Source organism: Mya arenaria, chromosome 6 (assembly GCF_026914265.1).
Source record: "Mya arenaria isolate MELC-2E11 chromosome 6, ASM2691426v1".
Classification (NCBI taxonomy): domain Eukaryota; kingdom Metazoa; phylum Mollusca; class Bivalvia; order Myida; family Myidae; genus Mya; species Mya arenaria.
Window position 1 is genome coordinate 47,399,460 of NC_069127.1, and position 24,510 is coordinate 47,423,969.

Sequence of the window (24,510 nt, forward strand, 5' to 3'; positions counted from 1 at the left end):
AAACTTGGCTGCAGCTGGATGAAATTGCCTTTCATATAAGGTCTGGTAGGCACAACTGCACTCCAGTGGTTTTGTGGTGGGTAGGAGTCCTGAAGTGAAGACATGTAGCCTGGTGTTATCCACAACAGTTCTTCAGATGTTTCTTGATATGTTGTGTGTTGATCTGATGGATGCTCAACAGTGAGCTGAGTGCTGTTTGTTTTGTGTGTATTAGTGTTCTCTGTGCTGCTAACTCAGTTGTCTGCTGAGTTATTTGTTATGTTGATGGTGTTATTGGGTGGTGTTCTTTATGGTGTTGTTGGCAGTGTTGATGGTGGTGGTATGGTGGTGATGTTAGCGGTGTTGTTGTTGGTTGTGTTGATGGTGTTTGTGGCGGAAATGTTTGCGTTGTTGGTGATGGTGATGCTGGAAGTGATGTTGGCTGTGTTGTTGTTGTTTTTTTTGGTGTGTTGGTGGTGGTGATGTGGGCGTTGTTGTTGGCGGTGATGTTTGTGGTTTTGATGGCAATGTTGATGGTGTTGTTGGTAATAATGTTGGTTGTGTTGTTTGTGGTGTTGTTGGTGGAAATGTTGCCAATGTTGTTATTGGTTTTTTTGTTTGCAGTGTTGGTGGTGTAGTTGTATAAATGACAATAATAACACCAAGGCTTTGTCAATACCTCATATTATCATTGCTGCAGCTTCAAAAATAAAAAGTAGGTCAGATGGTCACAGTCAAGGTCACCCTAGTACATCATTGATATTTGCATTTGTGTACATAGACACTTAAATGTGGGACACTGCACCATCCCTACAGAAACCGTCTCCGTGGCCTTGTGGTTAAGCGTCCGCCTACGGAGCGGGAGGTCGTGGGTTCGATCCCGGGCCGCGTCATACTGAAAGACGTTAAAAGCAGGTACAAGTAGCTCCCTTGCCTGGCGCTTGGCATTTAAAGGGTAGTTCTTGGGAAAGTGGTGTACTCAGTACTGGTTCTACCCAGGAAAGTTGTATCCCGTGTATCGGTGCTTTACACCGAGCACGTTAAAGAACCAAGAGGTCTCTTCGCAAAGAGCTAGGGTATCGCACCCGGATTTCTTGTATCTCACTCTGTTTCTTCAAGTCTTCCAATGTCTGGATTTGACTGCGAATTGCTGTCACTTCTATCTCATGTCACTTATGGCATTTAAACACAATTTAAGTCGTGATGGCGTCACGGCGGGGTCAAGCCATAATGCAGCCAATGGGCGCGGGCAGACCTTGATAAACTCAAATAAACAAACAAACCATCCCTACAGAGTAGTTTTCCTTGAACAGCATATTTTTTCTTAAATATATTAAATTCATGTTTATATGATGTATTCACTATCCAAGCAAAATATAAGATTGTCTACAATTCTGTACAATAGTCGAGTTTAATGGACAAGTCTTATTAATAAATTCATTATTGAGTAAAAGTCTATTCTACAAAATACAGACATAATTTATAATGATTATCTTAACCCATTAAAAGGAACAATAATTACTTTAGAAGTGACTATTTTGAAGAATTCATTAAATATAAAATCTATTCCCTTACTTCTGAACATAGACAATTATTCCAAAAGTAATCTCCAAGAGCAAGGGAGACACTATATCAAGATTTGCTGCCTTTGTTGCAAGAGTCAACTTCATAAAACTATTAGTTTTTAAACAATGTCTTTCTTATATAAGTTTATTAAAAACTTGTAACCCCTTGGATGGGGCCAGTTTTGTCACTGTACTACGTTTTAACAAACTTGAGGACCACTGTATGATGATACACAAAATGTCAAGGGGCTGGGGGGGGAGTTATAATTTTTTGATATAGATATGGCACAAAGGTATAGTTGTTATCAATATATACATAACCAAGACCAGACGTATATAAACCATGATAAAAATGGCGCAAAGGTATAGCTGATCTCAATATACACATAACCAAGACCATATGTATATAAACCATGATATAGATGGCACAAGGGTAACATTGTTCTCAATATACACATAACCAAGACCATATGTATATAAACCATGATATAGATGGCACAAGGGTATCATTGTTCTCAATATACACATAACCAAGACCATATGTATATAAACCATGATATAGATGGCACAAGGGTATCATTGTTCTCAATATACACATAACCAAGACCATATGTTTATAAACCATGATATAGATGGCACAAAGGTATCATTGTTCTCAATATACACATAACCAAGACCAGACAGTATATAAACCATGATATAGATGGCACAAGGGTATCATTGTTCTCAATATACACATAACCAAGACCAGACGTATATAAACCATGATATAGATGGCACAAGGGTATCATTGTTCTCAATATACACATAACCAAGACCATATGTTTATAAACCATGATATAGATGGCACAAAGGTATCATTGTTCTCAATATACACATAACCAAGACCAGACGTATATAAACCATGATATAGATGGCACAAAGGTAACATTATTCTCAATATACACATAACCAAGACCAGACGTATATAAACCATGATATAGATGGCACAAAGGTAACATTGTTCTCAATTTACACATAACCAAGACCAGACGTATATAAACCATGATATAGATGGCACAAGGGTATCATTGTTCTCAATATACACATAACCAAGACCAGACGTATATAAACCATGATATAGATGGAACAAAGGTAACATTATTCTCAATATACACATAACCAAGACCAGACGTATATAAACCATGATATAGATGGCACAAAGGTAACATTGTTCTCAATTTACACATAACCAAGACCAGACGTATATAAACCATGATATAGATGGAACAAAGGTAACATTGTTCTCAATTTACACATAACCAAGACCAGACGTATATAAACCATGATATAGATGGCACAAGGGTATCATTGTTCTCAATATACACATAACCAAGACCAGACGTATATAAACCATGATATAGATGGCACAAAGGTATCATTGTTCTCAATATACACATAACCAAGACCAGACGTATATAAACCATGATATAGATGGAACAAAGGTAACATTGTTCTCAATTTACACATAACCAAGACCAGACGTATATAAACCATGATATAGATGGCACAAAGGTAACATTGTTCTCAATATACACATAACCAAGACCAGACGTATATAAACCATGATATAGATGGAACAAAGGTAACATTGTTCTCAATTTACACATAACCAAGACCATATGTATATAAACCATGATATAGATGGAACAAAGGTAACATTGTTCTCAATTTACACATAACCAAGACCAGACGTATATAAACCATGATATAGATGGCACAAAGGTAACATTGTTCTCAATTTACACATAACCAAGACCAGACAGTATGTAAACCATGATATAGATGGCACAAAGGTAACATTGTTCTCAATTTACACATAACCAAGACCAGACAGTATGTAAACCATGATATAGATGGCACAAAGGTATAGTTGTTCTCAATATACTAGTAACCAAGACCAGAGATATGTAAACCCAGTCAGAGATGGCACACAGGTGTCAGTGTTCTCAATATACCTCATTACCTGTATCAACTACTGGTCATAATCCTGCTGCATCCACATGTTGTTGCCTAATCTTCAAGTGTTTTGGTTTACAATGAAACACAGTGGACCTGAATTTTTTTTTTTGATTTTTGAAAAAATCTGAAACTTGACTTTATTGTATAGTTTCAGGACCAGGGGTGCGTTTCAGATAGATTTTACGATCTGCCATTAACGTAAATTTACGATCTTAATAAAGACTAACTTAACGATAATCATAAAGGCGTTTCAGAAACGTCTCGTAAACTCTCCGGTCGTACGTAAAAAAATAACGATAAAGCACCGCGTTAAAGCGATTGACCCAGTCTGAAGTGAAATGACGTTATGTCATATTAACCTGATGAGCGCACCTGTCTTTTTTATTAATGATAATTATAATAATAATAATAATGATAATCTCTTGAAGGGAATCAATTAATGTAACTCTCCATTTTATAATGATTGACACAAATGATACAAACTCGTGGTCTCTATTCTGATTAACCATCTGCTATTTATGTTTCATTTGTACCTTAAATACATCATCATCCGGGATTTTTATCCCCCGCCTTGAAAAGGCGCGGGGATATAGTAATGGTAGGCCCAATTCCGTGTGTGTGTGTGTCCGTCCGTCCGTCTGGCCCACATTCATTTCTTTGCATCTCCTCTTACATTTCTCATGCGATTTCTACCAAACTATCACAGATTGATGATCATGAAGTGAAGCAGCGTATAATATCGGGCTTTCTCGATTCGACCATTTTTGAAAGAGTTATTGCCCTTTGCTTATTTTACATTTAAAATTGGTTTCTTCGCAACTCCTCTTACGTTTTTCATGCGATTTCTACCAAACTTTCACAGATTGATTATCATAAAGTGAAAAAGCGCATAATGTCGGGCTTTCCTGATTTGACCATTTTTGAAAGAGTTATTGCCCTTTGCTTATTTTACATTTAAAATTGGTTTCTTCGCAACTCCTCTTACGTTTTTCATGCGGTTTCTACCAAACTTTCACAGATTGATGATCATAAAGTGAAGCAGCGCATATTGTCGGGCTTTCCTGATTTGATCATTTTTGAAAGAGTTATTGCCCTTTGCTTAATTTACATTTAAAATTGGTTTCTTCGCAACTGCTCTTACGTTTTTCATGCACTTTCTACCAAACTTTCACAGATTGATGATCATAAAGTGAAGCAGCGCATATTGTCGGGCTTTCCTGCTTTGACCATTTTTGAAAGAGTTATTGCCCTTTGCTTATTTTACATTTAAAATTGGTTTCTTCGCAACTCCTCTTACGTTTTTCAAGCGATTTCTACCAAACTTTCACAGATTGATTATCATAAAGTGAAGCAGTGCATATTGTCGGTCTTTCCCGATTTGACTATTTTTGAAAGAGTTATTGCTCTTTGCTTATTTTACCTTTAAAATAGGTTTCTTTGTAACTGCTCTTACGTTTTTCATGTGATTTCTACCAAACTTTTACAGATTAATGATCTTAAAGTGAAGCAGGGCATATTGTCGGGCTTTCCTGATTTGACCATTTTTGAAAGAGTTATTGCCCTTTGCTTATTTTACATTTAAAATTGGTTTCTTTGCAACTCCTCTTACGTTTTTCAAGCGATTTCTACCAAACTTTCACAGGTTGATTATCATAAAGTGAAGCAGCTCATATTGTCGGGCTTTCCCGATTTGACTATTTTTGAAAGAGTTATTGCTCTTTCCGTTTTTTACCTTTAAATTGGTTTCTTCGCAACTCCTCTTACGTTTTTCAAGTGATTTCTACCAAACTTTCACAGGTTGATTATCATAAAGTGAAGCAGCGCATATTGTTGGGCTTTCCCGATTTGACTATTTTTGAAAGAGTTCTTGCTCTTTGCTTTTTTTACCTTTAAAATTGGTTTCTTTGTAACTGCTCTTACATTTTTCATGTGATTTCTACCAAACTTTTACAGATTGATGATCTTAAAGTGAAGCAGGGCATATTGTCGGGCTTTCCTGATTTGACCATTTTTGAAAGAGTTATTGCCCTTTGCTTATTTTACATTTAAAATTGGTTTCTTCACAAACCCTCTTACGTTTTTCATGCAGTTTCTACCAATCTTTCACAGATTGATTATCATAAAGTGAAGCAGCGCATATTATCGGGCTTTCCCTATTCAACTATTTTTGAAAGAGTTATTGCCCTTTGCTTATTTTACATTTAAAATTGGTTTCTTCGCAACTCCTCTTACGTTTTTCATGCGGTTTCTACCAAACTTTCACAGATTGATGATCATAAAGTGAAGCAGCGCATATTATCAGGCTTTCCTGATTTGACCATTTTTGAAAGAGTTATTGCCCTTTGCTTATTTTACATTTAAAATTGGTTTCTACGCAACTTCTCTTACGTTTTTCAAGCGATTTCTACCAAACTTTCACAGATCATAATGTGAAAAAGCGCATATTGTCGGGCTTTCCCGATTCAACTATTTTGAAAGAGTTATTGCCCTTTGTTTATTTTACATTTAAAATTGGTTTCTTCGCAACTGCTCTTACGTTTTTCATGCGATTTCTACCAAACTTTCACAGATTGATGATCATGAAGTGAAGCAGGGCATATTGTCGGGCTTTCCCGATTCGACCATTTTTGAAAGAGTTATTGCCCTTTACTAATTTTACGCATTTCTTATGTTCCTGAGAAACTACCTTTACCATTGATTGGCTTTCGTTACAAAAAAAGGCAGGGGATATAGCTGTCTGTGACTGCTCTTGTTTGTGATGGAGGCAGTGGCGGGTTCCGACGCTCATTTTAAAATTTGTGTAATTATAATGAAAATTGGACAACAACAAAATACATTGTTTTTTCAGTCTGTAAAGTAAATGCAAACGTGCAGAATGGTGCTGATGATGATAGTCACGATGATGCGACAACAACGGCAATGATAATTTAATAATAATAATGCGACAACGAAACTATCATGATGATGCGATGACGACGATAGTGATAATGCGGCGATGACGAAGACGAATATTATGAGTATTATCATTATAATGCGACGACGACGACTAAGATGATGATAATAATAATGATGATGCTACGACGGCAATGATACTAATTATGATGTGACGATGAAGACAATGATCGTGACGAGATGATGATATGTAGATGTGGATGATGATGTAGGTGGTAAAGTTGGTGGTGGTGGTTGTTGTGGTGGGTGCGGTGGATGATGATGATGATGATGATGATGATGATGATGATGATGACTGATTCCAATCATTAACAACCGGCCTTAGTTCGGATAAGGAGTAAAGTTCATACGTTTATGCACCAAAACTGTGACTGAGAGTTATTGTATTGGGAAATAGTTCAAAAATACAATTTTGACTGGTTGGATTTTTTGTATGAAGACAATTCATAAATCCATCTTTATTGTGTCAATCTTTGTTATAACAGTTAAATAAACAGCATTTCAGATCCATTCAAAATACATGATAAAATCTACATTTGTAGACATGCTTCAAATACACAAAATTACCAAAAGAAATACAGCTATTTTACAAGCTCGACTCATCAAAACACATTATTCAACAAAAAGTATCATAACTGGTGCAGATTGCCATAGTGGTTAAGTGTTCAGAGTTTCATGCAAATATTATCTATTATCTATTTCAATCATGTTATGATATACACTGGAGTATAGACTTTATGTAGTTCTGTGTTTATATGAGCCAGTCAAAGTAAAAATAAATGTATTCAGAAATATCAAAAGATGCACTTAATTTCTATAAAAAGATAGTATGAATGTTTACATGATCAACAACCATGGTAGTGTGTGTTTTGTTGCAATTTTAGATTTACCTATTATATGATTGTCTTAATCAAGTAAAAGACTTGTTTTAAAACTGTTAACGTATTGTTTTAGATGCTGAATTTGAAGGTTAATCTTTGTTTACTAATTTCTTCAGGTACCTTCTATATCAATTGATCATAACAGTAAAACCTGAGATTTCGGGGTACATTGCATAACTGTAACTGTATCCAGCAATTGTTTAGTAATTAGTTACATCTGTATGGAAAACTAGAGGCTATATAATAATGTCTCTTGACTGACCTGAAACTTCAGGTACCTTCAGGTTCATCTCGGGTTAATCTTACATTTCCTGTTAATTATATAATACTTTAGTATATACGAGGGGGAGTCAATAAGTTCTTGAACGAGCGTTTTAAAAAAACAAATGCGCGTTTGTGTGTAAAGAAATTTAATATACACAATAACAAATATGTTTTCAAAACATGTACAAAAAATAAATGTGAATACAATAACAATTACTAATATAAATAAAAAATACAAAATACCCATCTGCAATACCGCGGCGCACTTCGGAACAATGTCATGACGTTGACGTTATGGGCGTTACTGTTTCTCAAAATACTCTCCACTCTCTTGGACACATTTCTGATGGTGGACGACCCATTTCCGGTACACCTCTGTAAACCATGTCTCGGACAGGGATGCGAACGATGACTGGACTGCGCTGCGGAGCTCTGCCAGACATTTGAAACGTCTCCTGCGAAGATCGCCTTCAGTCTTGGAAAAATCGCGAAGTCCATAGGGGCGAGGTCAGGTGAGTACGGCGAATGATTGAGACGCTCAAATCCTAAAAAGTCAATCGTCATCAGTGTTTCCTGTGCACGGTGGGCCGGGGCGTTATCTTGGTGAAAGATGAGATTCTCGATCTCAACATCCGGGCGCTTCTTCTGGATGGCGTGAACGAGATCACGGCGCAGAACCTGTGAACAAACTAAAATAAAATTAGGGAATTAATCATAAAACAAGCAAACATGAAACACTTTATTATTTTTGTAAATAAGCATTTATTTAAAATATAATATTTAAATCCAACTAATAAAACAATATTTTTAGACTTTTAATACTGTTAACCTTCTGATAATAACCCGCGTTGACGGTCTTGTCAGTGGGGATGGCATGTGACAGGAGTATGCCCCGGTGATCCATGAAGACGAGGAACATCACTTTTTTCGCTGACTTGATGACCTTTGCTTTCTTTGGTGGCGGTGAAGAGGGTCGTTTCCATACCATTGACTCAGCTTTTGTTTCAGGGTCATAGAAGTGTAGCCATGTTTCATCGCACGTGACAATTTTATTTAAGAAATGGTCGCCTTCTCTGGCGTGACGTGCCAGAAAGCACTGTGACGTTTCCACGCGCACGTTTTTTTCATTTTCCAACAAAAGTCGCGGCACCCATCGTGCTGAGACTTTCCTCATTCCCAGATCGTTTGTAATTATTTTATGCATTGTGCCGTGCGATAAATCAAACATATCTGCAAGTTCGTCGATGCTTCTTCGTCTGTCGGTAGAAAGCTGGGATGCAACAGCTAGCTTCAATGAGTCACTGGTTACCGGTCTTCCTGCTCGTTTGTCATCGTTGATGTCCTCTCTCCCATTTGAAAATCTCCCGTGCCACTTGTAAACTAAACTTCACTTACATGATTGTCCGGTGTTTCCCTGGTTCATGAACTTGAGCGTGTCGGTGGGCGTCATTCAGACTCTAAAGCAATGCTTAATGACAGCCCGCTTCTCAACGTTATCCATTGACGTCATTTACTTGAAGATAATCCTAGTGTGGGTATTTTAAAAGGTCAGCGCACAGTTGTTGTTTATGGTATGACGTCAAAACTTCGTATTTACATGATCGACACGTCAAAGTGACGTCAGTAAAAGTCTCGCCTGAATCACACGCTCTTTTCCCGCAAAAATGACGTACTTTATATAACATTGTTATGTTAGATACAGCGCCATTTCAAAGTGCGCCACGTTGTTGACAGTGTATAATAATAAATCATATAATAATTTATAATAAGAAATAAGTTAGTAATTAATTTCCATATTTATTAAATCACATGTGAAATATGATGTTAAAAACAATTCAAGAAAAAAAAAGATGTACAATAAGCGACAAAAAGGGGTCTTTCACGAACTTATTGACTCCCCCTCGTATAGTTGGGGTTCTTAAAAAGACGGGAGTGGAATTTAGGTTAAGACTGAGTAGTTCGCACCAGTATATCCTGTTGAAAGTTACATCTCATTATCATTGACTGTTTGTGTTTGCATTTAAAATACTATACTTATTCATATCTTACATTTTATTATACATTGTATTCTGGACTTTGTAAATATGTGTGACTGTGCAGAGTGACTGTAAATAAAAACTAGTATTAGAAGTAACAGGTTTTGCTTATTTTATTACTAAATAAGTTTCCAAGTTATCTTTAATGGTGGCAGCGAATAAGTTATAAGATGTTTAAGGGCAGAAGAGATTCTACCAACTACTAGCTAAATCAAGTGAAAAGTAGATTTGGTTACAGTTTTTTATAATATCATAAGTTTGAATAACGAATCATTTAGATTTTCCTATATAATTCAGAAGTATTTTAATCCTTAGAGGAAACATGTACAACTGGATATACATCACAGTTGAAACTGTATAAATATATATATATATATATATATATATATATATATATATATATATATATATATATATATATATATATATATATATATATATTTGGAAAATCTAATGCCAATGGCTTTTAAATGCAAAGTCAAACTTAAAAAATAAATAAGAAATTTCATTTCAAATAATGAAGGTTACACACAAATGCCTCACTGCCTATTTAACAGTTAAAAGTTTTATGTTGTGTTGGGATATGCAATTAATTTCAGGTTCTGTGTTAATATATCTGTAGTTATCTGCTGGGTCTGGTATCTCCAGTGTATGTAGCTATAAAGTACTATTCTGACAAAGTCTCCTAAAACACACTGGAACCTTTAAGGTGAGTATTACTTGAAGACTGACTGTGAGCATATTCTAAATGTTTGAAACCTTGTGATTTTTCAGTGTCCTGAAAAAGACAAAAAGTTGTAAAATATTGTTTAATACAGCACAATATAATACATATATGAAAACGCCTTTTAATGGTTAAACTACAAGAAACACATAATTTACATTCCAATTTTTCAACTGAAATAGATATTTTATGAAAATTATTGTCTTTTTAAAAAATATAAGTAGGGTAATTAAGAAAACATGAAAAACGCCATTCTGGTCACATTTTATTTCTTGTTTAATGTTCATATAAGTTAAATAACAATTATGTTATACCAGTTAATTATTTTAACTGCTCAAAGTAAGATGCCCAACATTGTATCATTATATAAAATTCATCTTATTGTATTATTCACAAAATTGGTTTATATCCTATTGCATTTTATCATTTCCTACCTACTTTTACATTTCCCTCCATTGCCAGCTTGAAGCATTCCTGATAGTTTTCTATCACAAGCCTGAAATAATTAACTAAAACATTATTTAACAAGCAAAAAAACTAAAAAAAATAAAACAGAATATCATTAAGCATCTGTACAAAGCCTGTGTATTAACTGCAGGTTACATAATATGGTTTTGCAGTTTAGTTTCTACATTAGTCCTTATGACAATGTGTTCATATGTTGAATATACCTCCATTATTATTCATAAAACCAACATTAGAATTTAATTCCCTTTTCCATAGCATTATTAAACAGAGGTCAATGAAGAGCACAGCATTTTCCACCAAGACCATGACACTTCTTGGCATCAAATGGTATGACTGAAAAAGACAAGATTTAACCTTTAATTGTCAGTTGAAAACTCACCTTTGTCAGTTGAAAACTCACATATGTACATATACTACAAAGTTCTACATAAACCATATGATACCTTACTAAAACAAATTTCAATTACAAGTAAAGGTGAACTAAAATGATTTATACATTGTCACCTGATAGTGTCCATGGTATTAAAGTAGCCAATAATCAACTTATTTGTTGTGACAGTGTTGTTTACATTACAGTACAGTATCTATATTTACATATTTAGCATCAGTTTTAGATGAGTAAATATAAGAAAAATAATTATGTTATATCATGACATGATAAAATGGTAACACTGTTTAACAATTCACTGACTACATGCCACAAAGACCGGAATATTACAACAAAATATGTACAGGCATTTATTTATCCGAATTAAAAACCATCCGAAATAGAAGAATTTCAAGAAAATGTTTTACATGACATATTAAACAGCAATGAAACCAAATCAAATTCAGCATCATATTCCCTGTTTTAGATGTACACAATATCAGCACATTAACTAAATATAACAAAAAACTTACATCTTCTACAGTTAAAATCCTTTTTTGACAGAACGGCGGAAATAGAACATTTTCGTTCTGTTTTCAGCTATTTTTAGACATAAGTTTGAAAATTCCACACCAGCAAACATGCTACACACAATATTAAACTCTCACATGTTGTTAAAGTAAAAAAGTAAAAATATACTTTGATATGGAGAAAATCTTCATTCGCCATCTTGATCGTTAAGTTAATGAGTGCCTCTTACCGGTCGTAGGTTTACGAGCAAAATTAACGATAAAGCAGGTGCACGTTGCGTCTCTGAAACGGTGCAGATCGGTATTTTTGGTTGAACTACCAAAATCAGCTAACGATCGCCTTAACGATCGTCTCTGAAACGCACCCCAGGCTCTTAGGATAAATTACTTAAAATTGTATATCTGTGAAAATGCAGCTTTAAACTTGTACTCGAAAATGAAATCCATATAGTTTTGATATTTTAACTTATAAAACTTAAATTTACAAGTATTTTAAAGTTATGTATTAAGCTACATGTATATTGGTATTATTTCAGGATCCAACTCTGTTTGCAATGACATCTATACCAGGTATCACAGGAGTACTTGCCACCTTAGCCCTTATCCTGATGGTCAGTTCTGCCACGGAGACAATCAGGTCAGTGCCTAGCTCATATCCAATGTTTTTAGCTTTCATATATGGTTTATATATGAGCCATGTCTAGCTGATGTCCACCACTCTATCCCTGGATTCAGAATTTTATGTCTTTTAGCTCAACTACTTGAAGAATAAGGAGGCTTTACTTCTAATGGTCCGGTGTCGGCATCTGGTTATGGTTTTAGGGCTAGTTGTCATATTCACTTATAACTCCAATACCTTTCATTCAATTCACTCAATATTTCACACAGTTGTTCAGGACAATCAAACAATGAGGTAACATAACACCAAGTATGTCCCCTGATTGACTTATAATCTAAGATTAAAGTTTTAGGGCACATTGTGTAAGGTTCAGATTTTAGGGCAAGTTGGGATTTTTACTTTAGCTTCTATACCCTTCAATCAATACACTTACAAATTCACACAAATATTGAGGAACGTTTTACAGTGAGATTACATAACACCATTTCATCCTAAATACATATAATGGCCCCTGATAGGCTTAGGACCTTAGGTGGAAGTTTTAGGGCACATTGTGGCTGGTTAAAGTTCAAGGGCAAGTTTGCAAGTCGGGACTTTTGCTAATGATTTCAATACGCTTCATTCAATTGACTTAATACGTCATAGTAATCTATGTCCAGAATACAATAAGGTTAAATAACTCTACATTATCCTAAATCAATAGTCACATACTTTAAACAGAAGCCGTTACACAAATAAGTTTAAATAACTGTATATTAACCTTAAATACATATACATGGCTCTTGATTGACTTTTATTCAGCCCCCCCCCCCCCCCCCCCCCCCCTTCGAAGAAGAGGGATATATTGCTTTGCACATGTCAGTCGGTGAAGGTTGAGCTAGACCAGTAGATGACCCCTATTGATTTTAGGGCTCATGGGGGTCAAAGGTCAAGGTCACAGTGACCTTTAATGGTAAAATAATTTTAAAGTTCGTCGGAGTGATAACTCAACAATGCCTAGACCTATGGTCATCAAACTTAATATAGAAGTTGGGCCTGACCGGTAGATGACCCCTATTGTTTTTGGGGGTCATCTGACCAAAGGTCAAGGTCACAGTGACCTTGAATGGCAAAAGGTTTTCCGAGTGATAACTCAACAATGCCTCCACCTGTGGCCCTCATACTTGACATGAAGGTTGGGCCTGACCAGTAGATGACCCCTATTGTTTTTGAGGGTCATTGGGCCAAAGGTCAAGGTCACAATGACCTTGAATAGTAAAAGGTTGTCCGAGGGATAACTCGACAATGCCTGCACCCATGGCCCTTAACTTGACTTGGAGGTTGGGCCTGACCAGTAGATGGACCCTTTTAATTTTAGGGTCAAAGTTCAAGGTCACAGTGACCTTGAGAGCAAACTCAACAATTCCTGGACCTTTGATCATCAAACTTGACATGAAGGTTGGGCCTGACCAGTAGATGACCCCTCTTGACTTTGGGGGTAATTGGGCCAAAGTCAAGGTAACAGTAACATTTAACACAAAAAAAGTTAACAAATCTTCTCCCAGTGATATCTTAACAATGCCTGAACCTATGATCATCAAACTTGACATGGAAGTTTGGCCTGACCAGTAGATGACCTTTATTGATTTTAGGAGTTATCGGGTCAAAGGTCAAGTTCATAGTGACCATGAATGCGAAAATGTTTCGAGTGATAGCTCGACAATGCCTGCACCCATGGCCCTCAAACTTGACTTGGAGTTGCAGCTGACCTGTAGATGACCCGTTATGATTTTAGGGCTCATCGGGTCAAAGGTCAAGGTCACAGTGATCTTTAATGGTAAAATAATTTTAAAGCTTGTCCAAGTGATATCTCAACAATGCCTAAACCTATGGTTATCAAACTTGATATGGAAGTTGGGCCTGACCAGTAGATGACCCCTATTGTTTTGGGGGGTCATCAGGCCAAAGGTCAAGGTCACAGTGACCTTGAATGGTAAAAGGTTGTCCGAGTGATGACTTGCCAATGCCTGCACCCATGGCCCTCATTCTTGACTTGGAGATTGGGGCTGACCAGTAGATGACCCCTATTGTTTTTTGGGGGTCATCGGGCCAAAGGTCAAGGTCACAATGACCTTGAATGATAAAAGGTTGTCCCAGTGATAACTCGACAATGCCTTCACCCATGGCCCTCAAACTTGACTTGGAGGTTGGGCCTGACCAGTAGATGACACATATTTTTTTGGGGGGTCATCGGGCCAAAGGTCAAGGACACAGTGAACTGGAATGGTAAAAGGTTGTCAAAATGATAACTTGACAATGCTTGCACCCATGGCCCTCAATCTTGACTTGGAGGTTGGGCCTGGCCAGTAGATGGCCCCAATTGATTTTAGGGGTCATTGGGCCAAAGGTCAAGGTCACAGTGACCTTGAATGATAAAAGGTTGTCTGAGTGATATCTCAACAATGCCTGCACTCATGGCCCTCAAACTTGACTTCGAGGTTGGGCCTGACCAGTAGACGACCCCTATTGATTTTAGGCATAATGTTTGACAAACATCTCTTGTTAATAACTTCTATACCCTTCATTCAATTGACTTAATACTTCACACAGTTGTTCAGGACTATCACACAATAAGGTTACATAACTCCATACTATCCTTAATACAAGTTATGGCCCCTTTTTGACTTAGGTTAAAGTTTTAGGGCAGGTAAAAGTTTTAGGGCATGTTGAGATTTTCACTTATAAGTCAAATACCCTTCATTTAATTGACTTAATACTTCATAGAGTTTTTCAGAGCCATCACATAATGAGGTAAGATAACTCCATATTATCTTTTATACAAATTATGGCCCCTGATTAACAATGGAACTTAGGCAGGTTGGAATATTTATTGATAACTTTTGATAACTTCTATATCCTTTATTCTTTTGACTTAATACTTCACACAATTGTACAGGACCATCACAAAATGAGGTAACATAACTCCAAATTATCCTTAATAAAAGTTATGGCTCCTGATTGACTTAGGATAAAGTTTTAGGGCAGGTAAAAGTTTTAGGGCAAGTTGGGATTGTAAAAAAAACCTTCATTCAATGCACTAAATTCTTCGAAGAATTATTGACGACCATATTTCAACAAGAAACATTCCATTTTAACCTTAAATACAAATTATGGCCCTTGAATGATTTTTTTTATTTTTATTTTAATTTCTTTTGAAAGGCACATTTTTATATGCTTAACCACATTTTCATAAATAATTCAAGTAAGGGTCTACATATTGTGACCAAACTTGGTATATAGGAAGAGTTTATAGAGACCTTTCCTAAGATTGTGTTTTGGGCCCCCGAGAGTTATGGTCTAGGTCAGGGTCACTGTTGCTAAAAATAGAAATATGGTAAGTACTGAATAATTCAAGTAAGGGTTGACATAGTGTGACCAAGCTTGGTATATAGGACAAGTTTATGCAGACCTGTCATAGATTGCCTTTTGGCCCCCTAGGGTCATAGTCACTGTTACTAAAAATAAATTACTGTTTCAGTTATGGTTGACATACTCTGACCAAACTTGATATGTAGGAAGAGTTTATGGAGAACTTCCATGGGATTGTGTTTGGGGCCCTTAGGATCTAGTTCACTTTTACAAAAAATAGAAGAAAGCAGTTGACAGGCACATATTACATCTTTATTGTATTCACTTCTAAGTCAAAGCAGCATAGTGGAGCGCGCTGTCTTACGACAGCTCTTGTTAATCAGGTTTTCACATAGTGAAACCTGGTTATTAGAATGACGATCATCTTTGTTCGGGCAGGTGGGCGGTAGGGCGGGCATGCGGCCAGGCGGCGTCAAACTCACCTATGAAACTGAATAACTTTAGTAAGGGTTGACATATCTTGACCAAACTTGGTCTATAGAAAGAGTTTATAGATACCTTTCATGGGATTGCGTTTGGGATCCCTAGAGTCAAGCTCAAGGTCACTGTTACTTAAAATAGAAAAACGGTTAAAACTGAATGACTTCAGTTAGGGTTGACATATCTTGACCCATCTTGGTATAAAGGAAGAGTTTATGGATACCTTTTATGGGATTGTGTTTGGGTCCCTAGGGTCAAGGTCAGGGTCACTGTTACTAAAAATAGAAAAAGAGTTGAAACTGAATAACTTTAGTTAGGGTCCACATATCATGACCAAACTTGGTATAAAAGAAGAGTTTATGGATATCTTTCATGGGATTGCGTTTGGGGTCCCTAGGGTCAAGGTCAAGGTCACTGTTACCAAAAATAGAAAAGCAGTTGAAACAGAATAATTTTAGTCAATGTCCAAATATATTGACCAATCTTTGTATAAAGGAAGAGTTTATGGAGACCTTTCATGGGATTGCATTTGGGGACCCTAGGGTCAAGGTCACTGTTACTTATAATTGAAGAATGGTTGAAACTGAATAACTAAAGTCAGGGCTTACATATCTTGACCAAATTTGGTCTATAGGAAGGGTTTATGGATACCTTTCATGGGATTGTGTTTGGGGTCCCTAGAGTAAAGGTCAAGGTCACTGTTACTTAAAATAAAAAAACGGTTGAAACTGAATAACTTTAGTTATGGTTGACATATCTTGACCCAACTTGGTATAAAGGAAGAGTTTATACTTTTCATGGGATTGCGTTTGGGGTCCCTATGGTCAAGGTCAAGGTCACTGTTACTGAAAATTGAAAAACGGTTGAAACAGTATAACTTTAGTCAGGGTTCACATATCTTGACCCAACTTGGTATAAAGGAACAGTTTATGGATACCTTTCATGGGATTGCGTTTGGAGTCGCTATGGTCAAGGTCACTGTTACTAAAAATAGAAAAACAGACACAGACTGAAGTTCTTCTGTCAATCATTGAAAACTTGTTTTCGTCGCATTGCAGCGTTTCTTGTTATATTTTTAACTAGGTTTTCATCATGTGAAACCTGGTTTATTATAATGATGTATGGCTGTGTTTTGGCAGAAGGGCGGCGCCGCATCAAACTCAGCTATGGTATCAACTAACTTTAGTTTGGGTTGACATAATGCGACCAAACTTGGTATATAGGGAGAGTTTATTGAGACCTTAAAAGGCTCTTTGTTTGGGGCCTCTAGGGTCAAAGTCAATGTCACTGTTACTATAATAGATAACTTTTTGACATATTGTGACCAAACTTGGTGCATGGTGTATGTAGGAATAGATTATGGAAGAATTACACGGGATAGCATTTGGGACCCCTAGGTTCAAGGTCAATGTCACAGTTACTGAAAATAGAAAAAAACAGTTGAAACTTTAAAACTGAATCCCACAATGAAGGCTGAAGTTCTTCTGTAAATCATTGAAAACCTGATTTCTTCACATTGCAGCGATTTTTGTTTACTTTTTAATTCCCCACCACGGAGTGGTGCACTTTGTCCTTCTGTCAGTCCATCCGTCCGTCCATCAGTCCGTCCGTCAGTCTGTCTGTCTGTAACATTTCGTGTCCGCACTATAACTTATTTATGCATTGATGGATTACCATATTACGTGGTACAAATGTTGTCCTCATTGAGACAGTGTGCAGTGACCTTGACCCGGGAACATACCTCAATGGTCAAGGTAACATCTGACATTTAAATATCCAAGAATGTTTAAGTTACCGATCAAACAACTTGTATTTCCTATATTCCCACCCTTGACCAGTGGTTGTGTACAATTTTGGTCGGATTCGACGTACCAGTCAGGTTGCGAGAAAAACAAGATATACTAAAAAACCAATGGCGGGGGATATAGCCGTACTTTGGACTGCCTTGTTTGAATTGCTTTTGGAGAAGTGTGTAGTTATAGTGTGTAGCATGCTGTCCTACAACAGGAGGGTAGTTGTTCTATTTTTCAACTGGCTGAAAATCTGTTGCAATTAATTGTATGTATTTTCTTTTCAGGAGGTCATACTTCGAGGTGTTTTGGTTCACTCATCATCTGTTCGTTGTGTTCTTTGTCTGTGTTGGCATTCATGGTATTGGGTGAGTCAATTGTATCTGCAAAACTCGATGTGAGTCTGCACTTTAACTTATTGAGTTAAAACGGCTACAGAAAATCGGGATATTAGGTAAATGTCAATTAAACATTGTTCACGATTTAAGTGTTCCGATATTTTACAAAACATTTTGTTGTATGTTACTGTTTTAAAATAATAATAATAATGAAGGAATGTGCATACCGCAGAGTAGCATTATTGTCACTATCAAATCTTTTCAAATGTGTGAAGGTGTGAAAAACACCTGCTGTCTGTCATTAGAAAAACATCAATGGAACAAACTATTGCGATGGTAATACTGTATGGTTGTTTAGTCGCATTTTACCACATGTTTTAATTCTTAACTGAGGGTTTTGACATTTTGAGAACATTCACGCATACTATAAGACTTATATGTTGTTTACGATACACCGTCAGAAGACAATGAAGGCGAATAGAAGAAAAGCGTCATCAGGTTGACAGAATAAAACTGTATTATTACCTCTGCTACTGTTACTTTTCTTGCGTATCTAATGTATAAATTTACTTGAAATAAACAAAGAAGTACATATCAGATTGCTATAAAATTTAATATCGCATGGTCTATATTGACCTTTGCCATTTTCACGATCCCAAAAAATAAATCGTCAAAACAAATATGGCAGATACTGGACTTACCGAATAACGCTAAATTGCCAAACTACGACGATAATTCCCAAAATACACAAGACAGTTACCAAAATATGCCTTATATACAATTTTTATCCAGGTTTTCAACGAAAACCAGGTTATAAGAATGAGGTTGTCGTTGGGCGTGCGGGCGTGCGTCAAACATTGGTTTCTGTTCAATTACTTTAGTTAGCATTGATAGATATTGATGAAACTTGGTGTGTAGGTAGCTTATGGGAAGAGCTAGCTTAGGATTGCTTTTGAGGGGGGTGGAGGTAAGGTCAAGGTCACTGTTACTAAAAATAGAAAAATGGTTTCTGCCCAATAACTTTAGTTAGGATTGATAGATATTGACGAAACTTGGTGTGTAAGTTGCTTATGTGAAGAGCTAGCTTGGGATTGCTTTTGAGTGGGGAGGGGCTAAGGTTAAGGTCACTATTACTTAAAATAGAAAAATGGTCAAGGTCACTGTTACTTAAAATAGAAAAATGGTTTCTGCCCAATAACTTTAGTTAGCATTGACAGATATTGATGAAACTTGGTGTGTAGGTAGCTTATGTGAAGAGCTAGCTTGGGATTGCTTTTGAGGGGGGTGGGGCTAAGGTCAAGGTCGCCTGTTACTAAAAATAGAAAAATGGTTTCTGCCCAATTACTTTAGTTAGAATTGATAGATATTGACGAAAGTTGGTGTGTATGTAGCTTATGTGAAGAGCTAGCTTGGGATTGCTATTGAGGGGGGAGGGGCTATGGTCAAGGTCACTGTTACTTAAAATAGAAAAATGGTTTCTGCCCAATAACTTTAGTTAGCATTGACCGATATTGATAAAACTTGGTGTGTAAGTTGCTTATGTGAAGAGCTAGCTTGGGATTGCTTTTGAGTGGGGAGGGGCTAAGGTCAAGGTCACTATTACTTAAAATAGAAAAATGGTCAAGGTCACTGTTACTTAAAATAGAAAAATGGTTTCTGCCCAATAACTTTAGTAAGCATTGACCGATATTGATGAATCTTGGTGTGTAGGTAGCTTATGTGAAGAGCTAGCTTGGGATTGCTTTTGAGGGGGGTGGGGCTAAGGTCAAGGTCGCCTGTTACTAAAAATAGAAGAATTGTTTCTGCCCAATAACATAAGTTAGCATTGATAGATATTGATGAAACTTAGTGTGTAGGTAGCTTATGTGAAGAGTTAGCTTGGGATTGCTTTTGAGGGGGGTGGGGCTAAGGTCAAGGTCACTGTTACTAAAAATTTAAAAATGTTGTCCGCCCAATAACTTTAGTTAGCATTGATAGATATTGATAAAACTTGGTGTGTAGGTAGCTTATGTACAGAGCTAGCTTGGGATTGCTTTTGAGGGGGTTGGAGCTAAGGTCAAGGTCACTGTTACTAAAAATAAAAAAATGGTTTCTGCCCAATAACTTTAGTTAACATTGATAGATATTGATGAAACTTAGAGCGAAGGGAGCTTATATGAAGAGCTAGCTTGGGAGGTGGGGTCAAGGTCACTGTTCCTAAAAATAGAAAAATGTTTTTTCTGGCCAACAACTTAGTTAGAATTGATGGATAGTGATGCATCTTAGTGTGAATATAGCTTATATGAAGCTGCAGATTGAACTTGCTTTTAAGGGTGGGGAAGAAGGTCAAGGTACTTGATTTGTTGAGTGTAAGTTAAAAACTGAAGTTTTTTTTCAAAAAGCAGACAACTGATTTTTTGAGAATATTTTACAAGAACATGCATGCCTTTGAAGTGAAGCAGGGTCTGTGTTCACTATCGTCATGACTCTGAGTTTTAGACTCAGACTCAGAAAAGGCAATTTTGAAATGTTATATAACATCTTTAATATAATCAGCTTGACAAAATAAGAGTGTGTTATCATTGAATATGATTTTAAATATGTAAAGCCATTTTCTCAAATATTGCTCAGCAAACAATTTACATTAAAATTGACATTTGCATTTTATAAAAGTGTTAATAATCAGATTAAACATTTTGCTTTGTAAAAATAAATTGTCATTGGTATTCAGTGATGTTGGCTTGCAGAAAGTTAAATCATTGTCATATGTAAAAAAATAGGTAAAAGATGAGACTTAGTATGAATGTTGCAGCGAAACTAAACACATAAGATACTTAGAGTAATTTTCTGTTACGTCTCTTTACACATAAAAAACTTAATTAGAGTAATTTTCAGTTACCTCTCTTTTTGATAAAAGTAAAGATAAAGTCATACAACAAATTAATTGGCTATAATTTCTGATTGCCCAAAACAAGAACCTGGTTTCGTCGCATTGCGGCGCTTCTAGTTTTTATTGTTTTTACTTTAATATATGTTATATATAGTTTACCAACCTAAATTTTTCGACTCCAATTTTGACATTTTTCAGTTGCGTCCTATCTTATATATTAACGGGTTTTACCCAATTTTTATGCCTGCGTCCTATCTATGCTAGCCTCCTATGCATAGTATAATAAGGTCATTAAGCAAGTTAGATTGTGCATAAAATGTTATTTATTGCCCTTTTTTATTTAACTTAAAAATTCCAGTTAAGGTTTTGCATGTAACCACACAGAACTTATATCTCAGCAACTATTTGTTGCATTGCTTTGAAACTTTAAACACTTACTCATCTATTAATCCTACTTAAATAATCAAGTTAGATAACTCTAAAAAAAAATTAAATAATGCAAATGATGGCCCATTTTACAACATTTGATAAAGGTTTTGCATGTCATCAGATTTAAATCAATATCTGACAGCAAGTATTTCATGTATTGCACTGAAACTTTTGTCAGTTATTCCAAACTATCCAACATCCTTAATTAATTAGATAACATAGGTTTGATTTTGTTATATTAATTGTTGTAACAACAGAATTTACTCCCAATCAATGAAAATTTGCTTTAGAAGTGACCAAATGAATTGTGTTAGAAAGGAAGATATTTCAGTAGAAATATGTGACAGGTCATAGTTTGTTATCTTGATATACTTCTGACTAAGGCTGTTTGCTTATAAAGATGAGAAGACAAGCAACAGCGATTGCACACTTCTTCCTTTTGGGTACACTACTGTGGAAACTTTTTATTACTTAAAGAGGAAAATGGCATTTTAAAATTAAATGCAGTCTTAATTTATGTGCTTCATCTAGTATAAAACTATTACAATAAAAAAGATAATCCATTTTTGGGCAGTTGTGCTGTAAATGGTTAATCTTGCAGGGGGACCCTAAAATTAGCATTACTCACCTACACAAGAAATGCGGGAAATCATTGCACATGCTGTAGTACTAAAAAAAGTACTAAAACACATATTAAAGTTGATGTTATAAAGTGTAGTGCAAATATAATCAATATAAAGTCATAACATACATACTAATTGAATGATGTTTAAGATGCATATGGATTCCCCTTCTAAGAATTACAAGGTAATATAAAAGATATTTATGTCACAGAACACATATTTATACGTACCTAAAACATGCTAGGATAATCCGTGGTGAACCTGATATTGCGTTATCTCTCGTTTCGTCCTGTTATTAGCCCTGCCATTCATTTTGTTTTTAACAGAATAATGTCCTATAAAACTCTTTGCAGGGGTCGACACTAACCATTTTTCCAAGGGATCCCGAAGGGACACCAACATTTGAAATCAGGTGTCCCTTCCTGAAATTAGGAGTCCCTTCCACTTTTTACATTTTTTTCATTGTTGAGCCTGTTTTAATATTAAATTCAACATCCTTTTACTTTTCAATTTGTGATGCAAGTATACACCACCATATTATACATGTTTTCAGCAGCATGTAATGACAGGTTAGTAGCACTGAGTGGCAGTGAGGTATATTTTGGTCTCTAAGTTGGTAGATTGGGTTCAAAAGCGGGAGAATGTTTAAGTCCCTTTTGTTTTCAGTCAAAAACAGAGATGGATACAATGTAAACAAAAACTTGATGTTGTTACTATTTTTAGATTTTTGGAAAATACACATAAAATACATCATGGTTTAGGGTCTTGTCAAATGTGGGTGCTTTTCATTAAGAAACAGTAGGAATATTACATCTGGCTTGTGAAAACTCCAATCAATATTTAGTAGAGCTGTTGATAAATCAATCAGACTGCCCAATAGTTGTAGTGCATACTGGAAGAGCAGACGACCAAAAATTGTGTATACATGTTAATTTTCGCGCCAAAAAGTCATAAAATTTTATAAATTGATTGAATTAATGAATAAAACCCTGCAAATTTTATTTCTATTATTTTTTTATCAAAGCATAAAATATATGTCTTTAAAATTAACAAAGAATATTGGTAAGTTGAATGCCAATTAACAAAGAATGCTGAATGTATGATGCTGTTCTTTTGTGTCGTAAATGTTACTGTAAATACTCGATTATATAAAAGGTATCACCAGAGTTGGAATCTTTTTGGGCGGTTCTGACACATAAGCAAAACAATTCCACATAAGTATTTTACCGATAATAAATCTCTGTCAGCTCTGACCTTGTTTAAAATGTAAACAACAAAACGGAAGCATTAAACTGCATGCGCCTTGTGAAATGACCTGTTTATTTATAGATTGATGACGTAACTATAGTCAAATAGTCAGCTATTCTTTCGCTTTGATGAGTCCGATAATGATAACTAATAATATCGTTTTGACATGTGCTGTCAAGAAATTAAGGGGAGCCCGAATTTAGGTAATAAATTAATTAAATGCTACTTATTTATTGATATTTAGCCTTTATCAGTCAAAAATTTAAGTGTCCCGACGGAATACCGGACTTCGATGTTCAGGTGTCCCTCCTGAAAAATTGGTGTCCTCGGGATCCCGGGACCCCGTTAGTGTCGAACACTGCTCTTTAACTATTTGGTTCTGTTCTGTTTGGAAAAGTACAATTACCCAAATTAGTTTTGGGTTTTGCAGAATGGCCTGGAATAAAATGAAATATGTTTTTCTCACATATATACATTTTCCGTAATTGTATTCAATGTGTATTAAACAAAAGCACTTTCATTATCATAAATATAAAGCTTTGTAACAATTCGTATACCAGTAATGCTGATAACTTGTGTTCAAGTACAATTAGACACAATAACATCATTGAATGCATAACAATGGTATGATGTTTCAGATGCATATGAATACCTGAACAATTGAATGATTTAATTCATTACACATTGAAAGCAATAAACTTTAAAATTAAAGCTTTGAAAGAAGGAAAAATTGTTGCAAACTTGCAAGAAAATAAGTTCACTAAGATGAAAAAGTGTGGGAATTAACAGTGGAAAAAATAATGAACTTCTTGGTGAATATCATAGTCGTGGGTTAGGTTTACATATATATCAATAGCAGGTCTCCTGAAATCTTAATCCGTCTGGGCCTGCTGACACCCCTCCAAGAACCCCCCCCCCCCCCCCCCCCAAAAAAAAAACACCAAAAAAACAATAAACAAACAAACTACAAATGACTGAATAATTTTGTCACACATTTTC

General features: G+C 35.8%; 1 protein-coding gene across 2 annotated transcripts in view; it reads left to right on the forward strand.

Moving 5' to 3' along the window:
• The window catches only part of LOC128237522 (cytochrome b-245 heavy chain-like), a 161,678-nt gene that overhangs the window by 65,797 nt on the left and 71,371 nt on the right, over positions 1 to 24,510 (forward strand). For both annotated transcript variants that reach the window (XM_052953104.1, XM_052953105.1), the window contains exons 7-8: positions 12,304 to 12,404; positions 18,292 to 18,372. In XM_052953104.1, the coding sequence (XP_052809064.1) occupies positions 12,304 to 12,404; positions 18,292 to 18,372 (182 nt within the window). The remainder of the gene's footprint in view (positions 1 to 12,303; positions 12,405 to 18,291; positions 18,373 to 24,510) is intronic.